This window comes from Protopterus annectens, chromosome 13.part0, assembly GCF_019279795.1.
Source record: "Protopterus annectens isolate FY-2018-M chromosome 13.part0, PAN1.0, whole genome shotgun sequence".
NCBI lineage: Eukaryota > Metazoa > Chordata > Ceratodontiformes > Protopteridae > Protopterus > Protopterus annectens.
Window position 1 is genome coordinate 1278964470 of NC_056747.1, and position 18836 is coordinate 1278983305.

Below are 18836 nucleotides of genomic sequence, written 5' to 3' on the forward strand. Positions count from 1 at the left end.
CTCACTTGGCAGGGCAGTGCATTCAGGGCAAATGGAACCCGAGACAGATGCACCTGCATATCAACCAAAAAGAAATGTTAGCTGTACAGAATTCCCTGACAGCCTTCAAGGGCCACATTCTTCCAGGACAATTATTGGTAAAGACAGACAAAACCACAGTTATGTGGTACATAAACAAAACAGGGGGGAACCCACTCGTGCCCTCTCTGCAGACTAGCAATGGCTCTGTGGAACACTGTCTTGAGCTACCAAGTGCACCTACAAGCTCAGTACCTGCCAGGCAAGCTAAATACAGTGGCAGACGACCTAAGCAGAAATCTCATGGACCCACATGAGTGGATACTGGAACCAAAAATATTCAACCTCTTGAGAAACAAATGGGAGAATCCAGAGATAGACCTGTTTGCCTCCCCTCAGAACTACCAATTGGACAAATTCTATACAAGGACTTCCCACAGTCAAGCTTGGAAAGTGGATGGCCCTGTCCTTTACCTGGGAAAGCCTCTCAGTTTATGCCTTTCCCCCTCTGTGTCTCCTCGCGAAGGTTCTGCTAAAGATCAAACAGGACAAAGCAAGGACAATACTGATTGCACCAGACTGGCCACGCCAGCACTGGTACCCCCTCTTGTGTAGTATGACACTGCTGGAACCATGGCATCTGCCTCAGACCTCTTCCCTGCTGTCCCAGCAGGAGGGCCAGATTCTGCACTCTCAGCTTCATACCCTGAACCTTGCGGCCTGGCTAATTCCTTAAGCTCTCCAATAGCATCCGTCAGTAAGCAGGTGCTAGATGTCATTCTGGAGGCAGAGAGGTCTAGTACTAGAAAATCCATTGCTGAAAAGTGGAAAAGATACTGTTCATGGAGCCAGACTCTGGGGATGGGCACAATGGTGCCCAGCTTACCGCATGTTCTTCAGTACTTAACAGAAATGCTCCACAAGGGCCTTTCCTTCTCGTCAATTAAAATTCATGCCTCTCCCATTTTAGCACATTATAATACTGAACCACCCCTCTTCTCGCACTCCCTGCTAAAGCAGTTCCTCAGAGGAGCCAAAAATTTAAGACCCCCCAGGAGAGCCCCTACTCCAGCCTGGGACCTTAACTTTGTATTGTAAAAGCTCACTCTCCCTCCTTTTGAGCCAGCTGCAATTGCAGAGTTGAAATTCCTTTCTTGGAAAACAGCCTTCCTTCTAGCCATCACTTCAGCAAGAAGAGTGTCTGAGTTACAGGCCCTCATGGCAGTGGAGCCCTTCATTATCTTCCATGCAGACAGGGTGTCCCTCAGGACCAATCCTTCCTTTATGCCCAAGGTGGTGTCTAGTGTGGCCTTTAATCAGTCCATTTATTTGCCTCCTTTTTTCCCAAATCCACAAAACAAAGGAGAACGAATACTGCACTCTTTGGATGTGCACAGACAACTTAAATTTTATTTTGACAGGATTAAGCCTCTCAGAAAATCTGAACAGCTGCTAGTTGACTTTGCTGCAGGGGCAGAGGGGAAGGCCATTTCAAAGCAAACCATTTCTAAGTTGGTAGTCCATTGCATTCATTTCTGCTATAAGCGCCATGGAAAACCTACCCCACAGGGGATAAGATCACATTCCACTAGGGTTGCATCTACCTCTACAGCCTTTTTCAGAGGTATCCCTACCAGAGACATCCTAGAAGCTGCGACCTTCACCAAGCACTACCACATGCCTATTTTTTCTAAATCCAGAGCTGGTTTTGCCACTACAGTCTTGCCAGGCTTAATAGCTGGTCCTAATGCTCTCTAACTTCCTCCTCCCTTCCTTAGCTTTGAGAATCAACCCAAATGTGATGACTGCAGCAGTGAAACACGAAGAACATAGTACAGTTGTGTACACTTACCATAAATGTAGATGTTCGAGTGTATTCACTTTTGCAGTCCTGGTTACCCTCCCTCCAGCCCCCTGACTTCTCTTGGCTCTACCTTTCCTTCTTGTTTGGTGTATTTAAGCTTTCTGGTGTATTTGCTTTTTGATGGAGATGTAACATAACATATAATTGCTTCCCATTATGGGGGCACCTGACATCTGGGGCAAGAAAAACTGATGTAATGACATCGGCTGCATGTTTTATAGACCTGACGTCATGGAAGAAGAGACAGCAGGAATTCAAGACTCTGGTATTCAGACCGGCTGAGGGCTACCTGCAAGCAGATAACCCAAATGTAATGACTGCAACAGTGAATACACCCGAACATCTACATTTATGGTAAGTGTACACAACTGTACTTGTTCCTCAAATGAAACCTTCAAGCTTAATGAATTTGTTAACTATGCATGATATTGAATGCATTTATGAGTAACTGTTCTACATAATATTATCTTTAATATTAACTATTAGTTGTATCTAAATTGTATAATGCATCTTGGAGCTTTTCTCCCTGGGCCTCCACTGAAAATGGGTCAATTCGGCCCAGTGGACTTCCCCGGTAATCAAACTGCAAATAAATAAATATTGTAATAGATGCGTTTAGAAGAATTGGAGAAGAACAATTTATGGGTTAGTATATACTTGATAGCCGGTGCTGCGGTAGCATTGTTGCCTCACAGTAAGACGCTGTCCGGTTCGATTCTCAGCTAGAGCGTCTTCTGCGTGGAGACATGCGTGAATGGGTACCGTTGAAGGTTGTGCGTCAGGGCTGGTAACTCGGCACGTAAAAATCAACTACCAATCATTAGCGGACCAGAGTTCCACTGTGGCGACCCCTAACCGGGAAAAGCCGAAAGGCACAAACAAATACTTGATAGCCATTTGCTTGAAACCATCCTGATTGATTTTAGCTTTGTCTGTCCAATTCAGGGTAATAAAGAGTTTAACCAATGAGACCTATTTTCTTTATAATATTTTACTATACAGGAAAATGACACAGGAGGAACTTGAACAGAAACGACGTGAGATGATGGAAAATGCCAAGCAGCGTGAGGAGGAAAGGTCAGAGAATGTTAGAAGGTACAAAAGAGAAGAAGAAAGGGAAAAGGAGATTGAGAAACATGAGACCAAAGAAGGGAAGTTCCTTCAGTAAGTATTCACCTTAATGCTGTTTGATGGGGCTAAATGTAGCATTTATGGGTTCCAGCTGTCTCACACTACTTAGATTAAACATTCTTTAGGTAACATCTCTATGTAAACCTGGGAACTGAAATTGCTACATATTGAATCATAGTTCTGTACTCTGTTTTCCAGATTAAACGTGGGTTAACTGCATACACAGTATTTTTATATAGACGATAATTTGAAACACATTACTGACCACCGTGAAATCATGTCATAGTGCTTTGTTAGAAATTTATTTTCCATGCAGAAATGTGACTTCTGCTATAAGGATAGTGGCAGCAAACGTGCCTCTAATTACTAAACCAAATCTGTTGAAATGTAATAGATAACACATAATTGATAACACAGAGTACATAACACAGACTTGGCTCAGGCTACCCTCAGCTTGAAGTTCTGTAGATGGGTGTAGGTCAGTGTGCCTCTGCATTCCATACGTATCTTAACAGATGGTAGTATAGCGTGACCACCTTCTTAGGAGGGTGCTGGTCATGCTGCCCACAGTATGAGGCCTCTGTAATGAGATGCAGTTCAGGATGCCTTTAGCCCACCCTCTTAGGAGGGTGCTGGTCATGCTGCCCACAGTATGAGGCCTCTGTAATGAGATGCAGTTCAGGATGCCTTTAGCCCACCCTCTTAGGAGGGTGCTGGTCATGCTGCCCACAGTATGAGGCCTCTGTAATGAGATGCAGTTCAGAATGCCTTTAGCCCCCACCCTCTTAGGAGGGTGCTGGTCATGCTGCCCACAGTATGAGGCCTCTGTAATGAGATGCAGTTCAGGATGCCGTTAGCTCACACTCTTAGGAGGGTGCTGGTCATGCTGCCCACAGTATGAGGCCTCTGTAATGAGATGCAGTTCAGGATGCCGTTAGCTCACCCTCTTAGGAGGGTGCTGGTCATGCTGCCCACAGTATGAGGCCTCTGTAATTGAGATGCAGTTCAGGATGCCTTTATCCCACCCTCTTAGGAGGGTGCTGGTCATGCTGCCCACAGTATGAGGCCTTTGTAATGAGATGCAGTTCAGGGTGCCTTCAGCCCACCCTCTTAGGAGGGTGCTGGTCATGCTGCCCACAGTATGAGGCCTCTGTAATGAGATGCAGTTCAGGATGCCTTTAGCCCACCCTCTTAGGAGGGTGCTGGTCATGCTGCCCACAGTATGAGGCCTCTGTAATTGAGATGCAGTTCAGGATGCCTTTAGCCCACCCTCTTAGGAGGGTGCTGGTTATGCTGCCCACAGTATGAGGTCTCTGTAATGAGATGCAGTTCAGGATGCCTTCAGCCCCCACCCTCTTAGGAGGGTGCTGGTCATGCTACCCACAGTATGAGGCCTCTGTAATGAGATGCAGTTCAGGATGCCTTTAGCCCCCACCCTCTTAGGAGGGTGCTGGTCATGCTGCCCACAGTATGAGGCCTCTGTAATGAGATGCAGTTCAGGATGCCGTTAGCTCACCCTCTTAGGAGGGTGCTGGTCATGCTGCCCACAGTATGAGGCCTCTGTAATTAGATGCAGTTCAGGATGCCTTTAGCCCACCCTCTTAGGAGGGTGCTGGTCATGCTGCCCACAGTATGAGGCCTCTGTAATGAGATGCAGTTCAGGACGCCGTTAGCTCACCCTCTTAGGAGGGTGCTGGTCATGCTGCCCACAGTATGAGGCCTCTGTAATGAGATGCAGTTCAGGGTGCCCTTAGCCCACCTCTTAGGAGGGTGCTGGTCATGCTGCCCACATTATGAGGCCTCTGTAATGAGATGCAGTTCAGGATGCCTTTAGCCCACCCTCTTAGGAGGGTGCTGGTCATGCTGCCCACAGTATGAGGCCTCTGTAATGAGATGCAGTTCAGGGTGCCTTTAGCCCACCCTCTTAGGAGGGTGCTGGTCATGCTTCCCCCACAGTATGAGGCCTCTGTAATGAGATGCAGTTCAGGGTGCCTTTAGCTCACCCTCTTAGGAGGGTGCTGGTCATGCTTCCCCCACAGTATGAGGCCTCTGTAATGAGATGCAGTTCAGGGTGCCTTCAGCCCACCCTCTTAGGAGGGTGCTGGTCATGCTGCCCACAGTATGAGGCCTCTGTAATGAGATGCAGTTCAGGATGCCTTTAGCCCACCCCCTTAGGAGGGTGCTGGTCATGCTGCCCACAGTATGAGGCCTCTGTAATGAGATGCAGTTCAGGATGCCTTTAGCCCCCACCCTCTTAGGAGGGTGCTGGTCATGCTGCCCACAGTATGAGGCCTCTGTAATGAGATGCAGTTCAGGATGCCTTTAGCCCACCCTCTTAGGAGGGTGCTGGTCATGCTGCCCACAGTATGAGGCCTCTGTAATGAGATGCAGTTCAGGATGCCTTTAGCCCACCCTCTTAGGAGGGTGCTGGTCATGCTGCCCACAGTATGAGGTCTCTGTAATGAGATGCAGTTCAGGATGCCTTTAGCCCACCCTCTTAGGAGGGTGCTGGTCATGCTGCCCACAGTATGAGGCCTCTGTAATAAGATGCAGTTCAGGGTGCATTTCAAACTGCTGCAGTTATCAAGTGTTTCCTAAAGGTACAGCCTGGTGCGCCTTCTGATGCTCATCCTAAGGAAGACCACTGCAGGAATTATAAATCACAGAGAGGGCAGGCGTCCAAGGTTCAATTACTGACTCCAACACTGGAGGGAGACGAGTGAAGTGGTATGGTCTGCTCACCTTTCCTGAGGGGGTTGGGGGGGGTCACAGGTGGGAAAGTAGATTTCCCTGGTGGAGACTGGGGAACCCACTTCTTCTGCATCGGTGTTGGGGTTGGGGCTGCTTGGTTTGCAGCGTCGCTTGCAGAAGTGAGGGATGACTAGTGCAGTTAACCCATTACTTTGGTCCACTTCACCTGCTTAGCTGGGCACATGCAAAGAGAAGAATCCATAATGAAAAAGCCCCAAAACACCCCTGATGGCTAGGTAAATGATGATCCCTTTAGGCTGACTCTCATCCCAGTGATGGGAAGCAAGTGCACCTATCGGTCAGGTGGGGGACTAATGATCAACAGACAGAGCGGACCAAAAAGTGGAAAAAAGACAAGGTATTATAAATATATAACCTGATTGGGATATCAGCCATAAACTGGATAGAAGTTCTTTGCTCCAACCTGTTTAGCAGTGAGACATCCCTTTGAAGATGCGACTGCACTTTTGAGCCATGACCATGAGGAGATCCTTGCAGTAAAAGAGAATGCACCTTGCACTCAGATTTGCCTTTTTTGTTAGCCTGTTGACAACATTTCTTTCAGTGTGCTCTACTAGTTTGTCAGTTATTTTGTGGCCTTTCAGTATCAACAAGACATTGGCAACCTTCAAACACTGGACCCACCCAGTTTGGGTTCGTGAAGGGCCGATCTTGTCTCCTGAACCTGATTGACTTCTTCAAATCAGTCTCCAGAGCTGTGGACGAGGGTAAGGTGGTCCACACAGCCTATCTGGACCTCACCAAGGCCTTCGACACCATCCCCCACTCTGGAATCATAGATAAACTTACTAAGCTGGGCATTAATCCCTACGTCACTTGATGGGTTGCCAGTTGGCTTACTGACAGAACCCAGACTGTAAAAGCAGCCGACTCCAAATCCATCTCCAGGCAAGTGACAAGTGGAGTACCTCAGGGTTCAGTCCTGGGACCACTCTTGTTTGGCATCTACTTCTCAGAAGTACAGGCCAACACTAAGGGACTCTGGCTAACAAAGTTTGCAGATGACTGCAAACTGGGAGCCATTATTGAATCCCCAAATGATGTGGATATTCTACAAAAGGGCCTTACAGAAACAGATGCCTGGTGCCAGAGCCATGGGCTGAAGCTCAATGCCAAGAAATGTATAGTTATCCCCTTTGGAAAAAAACATGTACCCATGAATTACCACATAGGTGGCAGTACACTAAACACCGAAAGTGTGATGAGAGACTTAGAGACAGAGGTGGACAGTGGTCTCACCTTCGATAACCACATCGCCACAACAGTCAGGAAATCCTTCTATATGGCACACCTCATCACTAAGGGCTTTTCATTCAGAAAAAAGGAGGTCATTGACCCACTGTAGTCATCCCTCATTAGACCCATTATAGAGTATAACACCCCATTTGGTATGTACCTCACAAGACATCTGCAACAGCTTGAAAGGCCGCAGAAATACCTCACTAAAAGAATCACAGGCCTAAAGCAAATGCCATATGCTGACCATCTAAAAAAACTCCAGCTATACTCTGTGGCATATCGTCTACTCAGAGGCAATCTCTACTTAACATACAAGGACATGTCAAACCCTGAGCTGTTGGACATGCTCCACTTAAAGAAATCCCAATTCCTCAGAGCCACACGCTCCAGGGATCTAAACCTTGTCATCACAATGAACAAAACATGCAGGAGGGATAGGTTCCTGACCCAGAGACTCCCCATACTCTGGAATAGACTGCCCTTACATGTCAAGCAGAGCGCATCCTTGGCCCTCTTCCAAAAGAACCTTGATGATTGGATGGGAGATAGGAAATTCACCCCAGGTATCATGTCAGTCGCCCTGCTAGACGGAGGTCCAGTGAAATAAATATTGTGGGAAGAAATATCCAGGGAATTGTTATGGCTCGGCTTGTATAGGCCCTAGGGCTGATAGCCTAGTACCAACCTATGAACACTGATTAATACACATACTCCATGCATGTAGGTTCATTGAGATATTAGGAATGCTGTTTTGAGATGCTGTGTATTCATCTTGTAGCACAGTATGAACTTCATCTTTATGCACATAGACATTACATTACAGTAGTAAAGAATGTAGCAGCAGAGTGCAGTCTGAAATCTCCTTTTGAAGCGCTTTTAAATGCAAGGCCTGAAGACGAAAAAGGCAGAGATGTTTGCCTCTTAGTTCAATGTGAATTAGATCCGCGTGGAACAAAGATACACAGATAGCCTTTACTGCTCTTCCTGCTACTGGAACTAATAAAGAATTTTCCATATTACACCATTGTATAGCAGTAAAAAGCCTACATTAGAATTGCCCCATCAACTAACATAAACACACATTCCTACGACTTGTCCGTCATCCGTCTGCTTGTCTAACACTAAATACTATTCTACATAACTATATTTCCACTTGGGCATTACGATCCAGTGGATAATAACTCTTGTCTGCCCACAAACCTATCAAATCTGCTGGGCATAGTGTGTTCTCATATCATGTTGCTGAGATCTGGAACTCCTTACCTGTAGCCATCAGGTCAGTACCCTCTCTTCAGTCATGTAAAACAATTCTGAAAGGCTTTCTGTCCAGTGTCTGGCTCTATTCTTGCTCATCCCAAGGGTAAACTATATCTCTAAATATGAACATACCTTCACCTCCTTACTCTCACTTCTTCATTCACTTCCTTACTTCAGTCACTTTCAATTGCCTGACCCTCTAACTGGTATGCTAACTAAAACCCTATTTGTTATATCACTTCATATTGCAAATTTCTCTTTATATTGTATTAACTTAACTTTACTTTCTCTAAACTGATTAAAATTTCTGTAAATATTAAATAATTCTTAAATACGTTTTATCTATTCTTAACCAATGTTTTCACATTGTGTAATTTGGTACAATTATTGAAACTGTACGCGCTTTGGCTGAAAGGGATGGAAAAAGTCTGTTGAGTCGTACCAGAAATACCCAGCTGCTAATTTAGTAGAATAAATTGGTACAAAAACTGAAGGGGAAGAAACCATAATGGATGATAACAGAACCTTTTTAAAGCGATTGTTCTCAAAATGTTTTTATAATAATTTGGAGATCTTCTTCTTGGGCCTCTGCCAAAAATGGTGACCTACCCAGTCGGACTATCAAAGTAATCAAATGATATTAAATAAATATGTTACCAGTACAGGTGACTCCATATGAACTGCAGAAGGAGGCAGTTCTGGGTGCGCTACTGATGCTGAGAAGGCCACTCTTGGCTAATGTCAAAGACTAAAACAGTACTAATTTCATAATCATTAATCATACCCTGACTCAAGAATGAAGTCTGTTCCTCTCAAGGTATTGGAAACATTTGGAGAAGTTAAATAGGGTAACTGTCATATAATATAAATAATACTGTGTTTTGTGGAGCTTTTCTCCCTGGGCCTCTGCTGACAGTGGACATATATATATCCAGCTGGACTAGCCCAGTCAACAAATGTAAACTAAATAAAAAATAAACCATATATTTTATTGTGGAGCTTTTCTCCCCGGGCCTCTACTGAAAATGGACATGTATCCAGCTAGACTAGCCCGGTCAACAAATGTAAAATAAATAAATGAAATAAAATATATGTGTATACATAAAACAGATGACAAGGGGAAGGTGGAAGTAATATTTATTCATAAGAATAGGAACGAATATCCTATAATACATTTAGACATTCATATTGTTGACAAGTTACTGCACTCTGAAACTTGGCTACTTACCTTAACACTTCACATCATCATTGGTCACAACTTCCCTCATTCCTGGTGGGAGGGCGGGAGCGTAGTTAGATTCTCTGTGACTTAAATGTACCTCTGGTAAAAGTAGAGGGGACAGCAGCAGCACAATGCACTCTTAAAAGTATACGGTCCTAATAAAGATAAAAGGGATGGGTGTAGAAATGTCAAAAGGAACTAAAGTCTGTCTCTGGCTGAAAGGGGTAGAAAATAATCTGTTATTGAGTCTTACCAGAAATACCCAGTTGCTAATTTAGTAAAATAAATTGATACAGAAACTGAAAGGGAAGAAACCATAATGGATTATATATAGAACCTTGTATGAAAATTCCAGCCATTAAAATAAAGTATAGTTATGCAAGTAAACTTACCACAATAGTAGATGTTTGGATGATTACTGCTGTGTTGGCCTTGGCTATATGGGTTATATCTTGCATAGGATATAACCACTGTCCAGCTTCCAGAGTTTCAGAGGCACCTTCCAAGTGCCCAAACAGTCACAGATCAAGCTGAGCTGATTAAAAACGACAGGTTTGTTACCAAACCCTTCAGAGCCTTCATGCTAAGAGAGAGAGGGAGGCTGCTCCCTGAAAGGACAGTGGTAGGAGCAACAAAAACTAAATATCAACGCTCTGACATAAACAACACATCAGAAAACAAGGGGGATGGAGGGAGGGAGTGGCAACTGAAGCAGTGATCATTCACAGAAAACAAGGGGGGTGGAGGGAGGGATATAAGTGCACTTTATTTGCCTTTTATGTGTAAGAAAATTTGTTAGATGTCAGCTAGGAGGGGAAAATGAGAGTGTGGTAAGCAGATTCCGTACAAGGACTTGCACACTAACTGCCTTTTTTATGTCTAGGCACAGCACACAGTCACAAATCTTGTTCTATTTGTCAGTCATTCATTCCCAAAACTCTTACATCAAACCTTTCCTCTCTCAACACCCGGAAACTTAGCATCTGAAACAAATAGCCCAGTCTAAGACGGTAGAATCCACATCCTTAGATGTCCTTCTTCCACCTAAAGAGAATCTTAAGAGGCCGAGAGCAGATGCACAGTGTAACATTTTGGACTCTGATGTACCCTGTAAGGTTGCAGAACCAACAGTAGATCAAGTTACCTCTCAGTTGCCCACTACTGAGACCGTGTCAAGAGGCCAATATGGCTCCTGAAGCCTTGCAGACTGTGGATACGTCCAGTAAACTGCAGCTTATCATTCCCAAGAGTGCTCCTGGTGTCCCTCAGATATTAGTTAGGAATTAATCTCAGGTACAATTAATAGTGGTTAGGCAGGGTTCCCATGTGGGTGGACATCATGGCCAAAAAGAAAAAAAAAACAAAAGACTAGACATGTAGCCTCTCCTTCAGCAGCTAAAGAGAAGGAATGAATAGATTTTTTCCAGGGCTTCTTCAAGGCTATTAGGGCTTTGACCCCCCCCCCCCTTTTGGGTCCCCTCAACCACAGCCTACTCATCAAAAACCTACTGTGATGTCCTCCTCTTCTGAAGAACAGGATAATGATTCAGACCACTCTTTCGACTGTTCCTCTCAGCTGCATTCTCCTGGACAAAGCTCTTTGGATGAAGATTTTGTCTCCAGATTCCCCTTTTGAGGACGCTTCCTTTGGGGAGACTACCCAGAACATGATGAAACACTGAGTGGCAAACCTCTCAGATCTCTGATGTACAGAAGAGGAAATGGGCATTCCTATCCCTTTCCCATTCCCTCCTGAGCTTGAAGCTTTCCAGGACACTTTCCAGTCCACCTCTTCAGTGCCTGACTCCAAACTGCCAATTCCTAAAATACAGACAAAGCTTTACAATATGCCTGATGACCTAAAATACTTGTACAAGAATCCTAGAATCCTGTGTCAGATCCCCTCTGCAGTGTTTCTTGCTTCAGATAAGCCTTCTAAGCTCTAACTCCGTGCCAATGCCTTACCTACAGACAAGGATAGTGAGATTATGGATCGGTGGGGAAAGAAGGTATACACCTCTTCTATCCTCGCTTTTAGGGCAATTAACTACCAGACTCAAATGACTAAATGTTTGATTTCTATGCTTTAGTCTGGATCCTCCCAACTGCAGAATCAAAGCAACTAATGCAGAATCTACTCTCCCAGGCCACTTAAATAGCCAGGCACTACATTAACTCCAACAATGAATGCTTCCTGTAGGGCAGCAGCTACTGGGTCTGTTATTCGCAGATGTGCATGGCTTTGTAGCCAGCCTATCCCTGAGGATTTCAAGTCAAAACTCTGAAACTTCCCCGTGGACAAAGACCTGTTGTTTTGCCCTCAGGAGGCCAGCCTGTTCAAAACACTCCAAGACCAAGGTAAGACCATGAAAGACTGCAGTCAGATTCTACTCTTCTCAGTTCCTAGATACCTTAAGAACTACCCATCTAAATCTACATCCTTCCTTAAAAGGAACCCTAGGACATCTCAAAAACTGAGAAAAACTCCTAGGAAAAGGTACTCTGACAAACCTCACAGCGAACCTCCATCTGAGAGGCCTCCCTTTACAAATCAAAATCTGTGACTACTTCTGCTGCAACCCCTCCCCTGTCCTCAACCCCTCTAACTCCACTTTTCCAAAGAATGTCATTCTCCCTGGCCAGGTGGGAAACAGTTACCACAGACAAATGGGTCCTGTCCATCATCAAGGACAGTTATGCCATGTCCTGGGAGAATATTCCTCCTCTGAAAGGCATGGCACATCCTTCTCACAACCAACTGTCTCTCTTCATCCCCATCATTGAGGATCTCCTGAATCAGGACATTATCTAACAAGTCCCAAAAGATTTTATAGGACATGGATTCTACTCTAGGATCTTCCTTGTGCCAAGAAAAGAACAATGGAGACCCATAATAGACCTTTCTCTTCTAAACACTACCTTGAAAGTGCCAACTTTCAAAATGCTCTGTCTTCTCACACTCTCACGTGTCATTCTTCCCCAGGCCTTTAAAGTGCCCCTATATCTGAAAGCTGCCTATTTGCATGTAACTAATCGTCCTTCTTACAGGAAATTCCTCAGGTTTTTCTGTGACTCCTCACATTTTCAGTTAACTGCTCTGCCTTTTGGTCTTTCAGCAGCACCAAGGGTGTTCATAAAGTGTCTAGCTCCAGTGGTGGCATTCTGCCACACCCAGAGAATTTGTGTTTTTCCCTACCTGGACGACCTGTTGGTCCAAGTTCTCTGTCCAGGAGTCCTGTTTCAGTATCTAGATTTCACTCTACAACTCCTGTAAAGTGTGGGTTTCATAATCAACTACAAAAAATCCCATATAGTTCCTACACAGGATCTGGTTTTCCTGGGTTGCAGACTGGACACAAAATGCATGCCTTCCTTTAGCAGGAGAAAGTTCCCAGTTTTTCCAGTTTCTTCCTAGATTTCTCCTCTGCAATACACTGCACAACAAAGGAGATGCTAAAAACTTTCGGTTTCATGGTTGCCACTATTCCTGTGCTTCCCCTGGCCAGACTTCACATGAGGGAAATCCAATGGTATTTGAAATCTGTGTGGTCCCAACACTACCACACAGTGGACAACCCTGATGCCCCTCTTCCCATGTCTCAAAATGGAGCTACTTTGGTGGAAAGAACAAGTAATTCTCAACCTAGTGCTTCCCTTCACATCCTGTCCTCCTCTTCAAGAAGTTAACCTAGATGCATGGGATGAAGTGTTGGGGGCATAGAGAGAATCACGCCAGGGACAGAGTAGATGTCAACCAGTGTTCCTGAAGGAACTTATCAAACTGAAGAAAATGAGGACACTTTTACATGCACTGTAGACCTTCCCCAGCCTATGGAAACCCAGACCACTCCTAGTGTACATGGATAGCATCACAGTCATGATACATAAACAGAGAGGCACCAGGTCTTACCAGCTGTGAAGGTTAGCACAAGAGCCATGGAACTTAGCCTCCCAGGTGGACACCACCCTCACAGCCACATACAGTCCCTCAAAGTACAGTGTGCTGGCAGACTTCCCTGTGAATAGACCCTAAACAGATGAGTTTTCCAGACAGTCACTTTTCAGTGGGGCACACCTCAGGTAGACCTCTTTGCTTCACAGACCAAGCAGTCATCAGCTTCCCCCAACCAGGGAACCTTCTCTCAGCTTGGAGGACAGATGCCTTCTCTTTCTCTTCCAGTGGATAGCAATGTTCCACTGTGCCTTCCCTCCACTACTACTACTTCCAAACATTATTCTAAATGAACAAAAGGAAGCACAGAAAGTCCTTCTACTGGCCCCTTTTGGCCAAGCCAGCATTGCTTTCTTCTGCTTTTTTACTTGACAAAGGGAAATTACAGGAAAATACCTCTGCAACCAGACCTGATGACTCCACACAAAAGATTGCTTCTCCACCCAAACCTGTCCTCACTCAGATTGACTCTGTGGATGATAGGATTTTAATCCCTCGAAGACTCTTTTTCTTGGAGGATGTTATCCAAGTACTACAGGAAGTCAGGAGGCCCACTACTAGAGAGTGTTACACAGCTAAGGGGTAAAGGTTCTCTTACTGGTGCCACTAACACAGTCAGGACCCACTCATATCACAAGTTTCTGCTGTACTGTAGTATCCCTGTGAGCTACTTCAGTCAAGTTTGGCCTACTCTTTAATAAAAGCTCACTTGTCAGCCATCAGTGCCTGCCTGTCTCTCAACCCCCCCCTCCCCACTTACGACTAGAGCAGAGGTCAAGCTTTTACTGAGGTGAGTTCTGCATCTTAACCCACCAAGGACCCCCCCCCCAAAAGTATCTCAATTTTATACTTAAATTGCTGCCGTTTGAACCAGAAACTTCTGCCTCTTTAAAATTTTCCACTTGGCTGTCATCTCTGCTAGGAGAGTCTCTGTCATGGCCATTCCATCTTTCCTTATTTTCCACAAAGACATGGTGACTCTCAGGACTAATCCATCTTTCATACCTAAGCTGTCCCTCAATCAGTCTATTCACCTACCCACTTTGTTTCCTAACCCCCAAAATGGAAGGGGGGATCTTATATTCTCTGGACATTACTAGACAACTGAGATTTTATCTGGACAAAAGTGAATCTTTCAGCAGGACTGACCAGCTCTTTGTACCTTTTATGAGCTCTAAGTTGGGCCAGCTGGTCTCCAAACAAACTAGTGCAACCTTCTTCTGCTATTCACATTATGGTAAGTCCCTGCCATCCTCACCAAAAGCTTATTTCATTAGGGCAGTGGCTTCCTTGGGAGCTTTTCACAAGGGAGTAAATGCCAGGTGAAGTCCATCTTGGAAGCTGATACTTAGTCCTCTGCACACATCTTCAGCAGACACTACAAAATTAATATCTTCTCCAGGTCCAGGGCTGCCTTTGCTTGGTCTGTCCTGTCTGGGCTGCTACACTGCTCATCTGCTCAGTCAAACCACCCTTCTTTCTGTCTTTTTCAGTTCTGGGAATCACCCATATGTCAGGAATACTGCAACAGTGATTTCAGTCAGGACATAGTACAGCTGTGTAAGAACTTACAGTAACAATAGAATTCGCCCTGATCAGTGTTGCAGAATTCCTTCCCATACTCTGTCCCCTCTTGTCTGTTGCACTTCAGCCTTCTTCTTCTGTCCCTCTGCTTTAACCTCTACTGCGCTGCATGGAAATGGGGGAGTTTAGTAACCTATTCAGACTGCACCCCTTCGAGCTGATCACTCTCCTTTCTCAGTAGTCTTCAGGCTGCTGGCTTGGAGATAGTCTGAGGTACAAGCTCATACATACATCCATATTACCCCTATGCTGATGAGCTGAGGTCATGCATCTGACGCATGACTCGGGAAGGTAAAGCTTTAGTACCCCAGCTGGATGTCAATGGTGACAACCCCATGTAACAGGATTACTGCAGCAGTGATCAGTAGGACATCTACTGTTCGGATAAGGTCTTACACAACTGCACTTTCTCAAACAAACCCTATCTCTGTAGAAAATGAGATGGGGTTGACTCACCATAAGAGCTTGCAACTATGATACTCTTCTTGCAGAGATTAGTGCAATCAGTAAAACAGTTTTCCATGTTAAGGACCTCAAGTCAGCCAGGTCACTGTTTTAAGTGGAACCAGTGTTAGCTTTTCTAACACAAAATTATACCACCAAGGAGGGACCACCAATTTTCTTGGAAATCTCTTATGCAAAACAAATATTTTGACACAAGAATGCATTGAAAGAGGAAGATCCTTGGGCAGACCTGCTGAAGTGGCTGATAAATGAACATTGATAACAGGAGTGAGAAAGACCAGTATAATATTGTCTCACTCAGACATTGTAAAACTGGAGGAAAAAGTAGTCCTGAATGAGTGTTGGTTATGTTCTTGGAGCCAACTAGAAATCTTTTCCAATTTGCTAATGTATGATTTTCTAGCAGCAGGCTTTCTTGCCTCCATTAGTACCTGCTATATGTCCTCTGTAAACAGGCGCCTAAAGGGAATGAAGATCCATCATCCAGCCAATCAACTGAAGTTGGTTGAGATTGGGATGTAACAAAGAGCACTGATCCTGTGTGAGTAGATCCATTCTGTGAAGGAACTTGTGGCCCGTGGCCATTAAGTGGCCTGGATATTAATGGAAAGGGTGGAAATGCATACAGTAACATTCCTGCCCAAGGCAAAAAAAAAACATCTGTCTTCCAGGCCTTCTTACATGGAGTCCTGGAGCAGAATCATGGCAGCTGATTGTTCAGAGTGAGCTAATAGTTCTACTTGAGGAACTCCTCAGAGATGGATCAAATATTGGAAGACTCCCTTATCTAGCTTACATTCACGAGGGTCTGCTATTGTCCTGCTCAGTTTGTCTGCCACACAGTTTTGCTCTGATGGAATGTAGGATGCCTGTAGAGTGAGATTGTGCTGTGAAGCTATATCCCAAAGCTAACATGGCTAGTCTGCAAAGTTAGGCATGACCTGTTTCCACTTGCTTTTTGAAGTACCACATGACTGTGCTATTGTCTGTAATAACTTGAAGATGTCCCAGGGACCAAAGATTGAGAGAGTTGAGTGCCTTGACCAGTGCAAGCATCTGTTTTTATATTTATGTGATTGGGTCTGTCCTTGGTGCCCACACAGTTTGCATTTTTATCCCTCCTGTCTGAGGCATCTGTGGTCACTAACTGTTTTGGAACAAGGAGGGAGAAGGGGAGACCCATATTTAAGAATATTGCTGTCTCCACCAAGTAATTTCTCTTCTAGCAAACATCAGCACTGGGATTTGAAAAGACAAAGGATGTTGGTGCTGGGACCAAAGAGACTTCAGATACTATTGTGTCTTTCTCGTGTGGAGTCTTGCCAGGTGTATTATGCGAATCATAGATGTCGTGAATCCCAAAATCCTGAAGTATTCCCTCACAGTGACAGAAGTCTGAGTAGAAAACCTTAAAAATAACTCTAGATATAGATCTATTTTTTTCCATGTGGAAGAAAAACTCTTTGAGACCTGAGGTGTCTAGCTGACACCCCAGCAGGAATACAATCCTATGTGAAGGAGTCAAAAAAGTCTTTAGAATGTTGTCTTGGAACCACAGGTTGTGTAAGAGATCCCTGACGTTTTAGAAAAAAAACACTCTGCAAAGATGAGTATGATGTCTAAATATGGAAAAAATGTGGAAACCTGAAGCCCTGCAGTGAGCTATAGCTGGAGTTGGACAATTTGTGAACACTCATAGTGCAGTAGATAGTTTGTGTCTTTCGGCTTTTCACGGTTAGGGGTCGCCACAGCGGAACTCCGGTCTGCTAATGATTGGCAGTAGATTTTTACGTGCCGAGTTGCCAGCTCTGACGCACAACCTTCAATGAAGGTACGCCCATTCACGCATGTCTCCACACAGAAGACGCTCTAGCTGAGAGTTGAACAGGACAGCGTCTTACTGTGAGGCGACAATGCTACCGTAGCACCACCACCGCAGTAGATAGTATATAGGGTAATGCAGAGAACTAGTAATGTGGCCTGGCACACACAAATTTAAATGCCTGAAGTCTGGATGAATAGGGATGGGGATGATGTGTGCCTTTTAAATCTAGTGTTATAAGGAAAATTAAAGAGGCAGAAGGGTAAAAAACTTCAAAGTGATAGCATTTTGAACTTGGCTTCTAAAAAAATCCAGAACTGGTCTCCATATATTGAGTAAAATCATTTCCCCCCTGGGAAGCAAGAAATGTTTCTGTTATTTGCTGGGACAGCATGTTCTATAGGACAGGTGGAAATGAGAGTCAGGCCTTGTGGATGAAGAATTACTCCCTGGTAAGGAGGAATTTCCACACAGTGCTATCTGTAACCTTAATGAAAGATGTTCAGAACCCATTTGTCTGAAGCTATCTGTTGCCAAAAAGGAAAGTGGAGATTCAGGCTTTCTACAAGGGAAAGAGGGGGCTGCCAGTGTGGGATGAGTGGTAGGGAAGAAGGCCCCTTGAATTGTCATTCTGGCTTTTTGGACTGTCCTTGAATTTGGGGGTTTCCTGATATCCTTTTGGAAACCCCCTTGCCATTTCTTCATAAGTGTCCATTTGCATGTGTTTTGTTAAGACTTTATTTTCTTCCCAGAATTAGATGAGGGGTTAGAGAACCCCTTAGAAAAATTGAAAATGAGGGCTGAAAAATCTTAAGAGATTCCCTGTGTCAGCTTACCCCTTTCATCACACTTTTTGATCACCTCTGCAGTAGAGGAATCCAAAACTAAACCTCCATCCAAAAGAGAATTTAAAATCTCATTTTTTACATCATGTGGGAGAGCAGCCAGGCTGTCTCTAAACAGTATCACTGACCATAACCCTTGAAGAGTTTAGTATTAATTTCTTGCACCTGCAATGTGCGAGTGTTTATGTTTCCAACCTGAAATGTTGGAAATCAAATCCATGACCATGAACACGACCGAATGAGATATTTCAGGAAAGTCAATATCTCAGGAATTTTGACTTTACCAAAAATACCACACTTCCAGTAAATTGGCAACAAACATTTTTCGGGGGGCAAGCCCCCCCTGCACCCCCTGTGTAGGGGGTGCTCCACCCCCCCACACCCCCTGCTACTGATATATACAAACTCCAAGATGGCACTACAGTGAGGGAAAGGGTACATTTCCCAATCCCCACTATAGTGTGATCTACATCCAAAATGTTGAATCCACAACAGCGAATGCCAGTGTGCATTCGCTGTTGTGACTTCAACATTTTTTTTTCAGTATTTTAAAATGTTGAACTAGGGCGTTCGATGTTTCCAATTTGGACATAGTCTGATCGCCCTTCTGATAGTAAACCCCTTGAAGAAGTGTCAACTGAGTCATACACACAGTAGACAATGAG

At 44.6% G+C, this 18836-nt stretch overlaps 1 protein-coding gene across 2 annotated transcripts in view; it reads left to right on the plus strand.

Moving 5' to 3' along the window:
• The window catches only part of CWC25 (CWC25 spliceosome associated protein homolog), a 564446-nt gene that overhangs the window by 513714 nt on the left and 31896 nt on the right, over positions 1–18836 (plus strand). For both annotated transcript variants that reach the window (XM_044055290.1, XM_044055291.1), the window contains one exon: positions 2885–3046. In XM_044055290.1, the coding sequence (XP_043911225.1) occupies positions 2885–3046 (162 nt within the window). The remainder of the gene's footprint in view (positions 1–2884; positions 3047–18836) is intronic.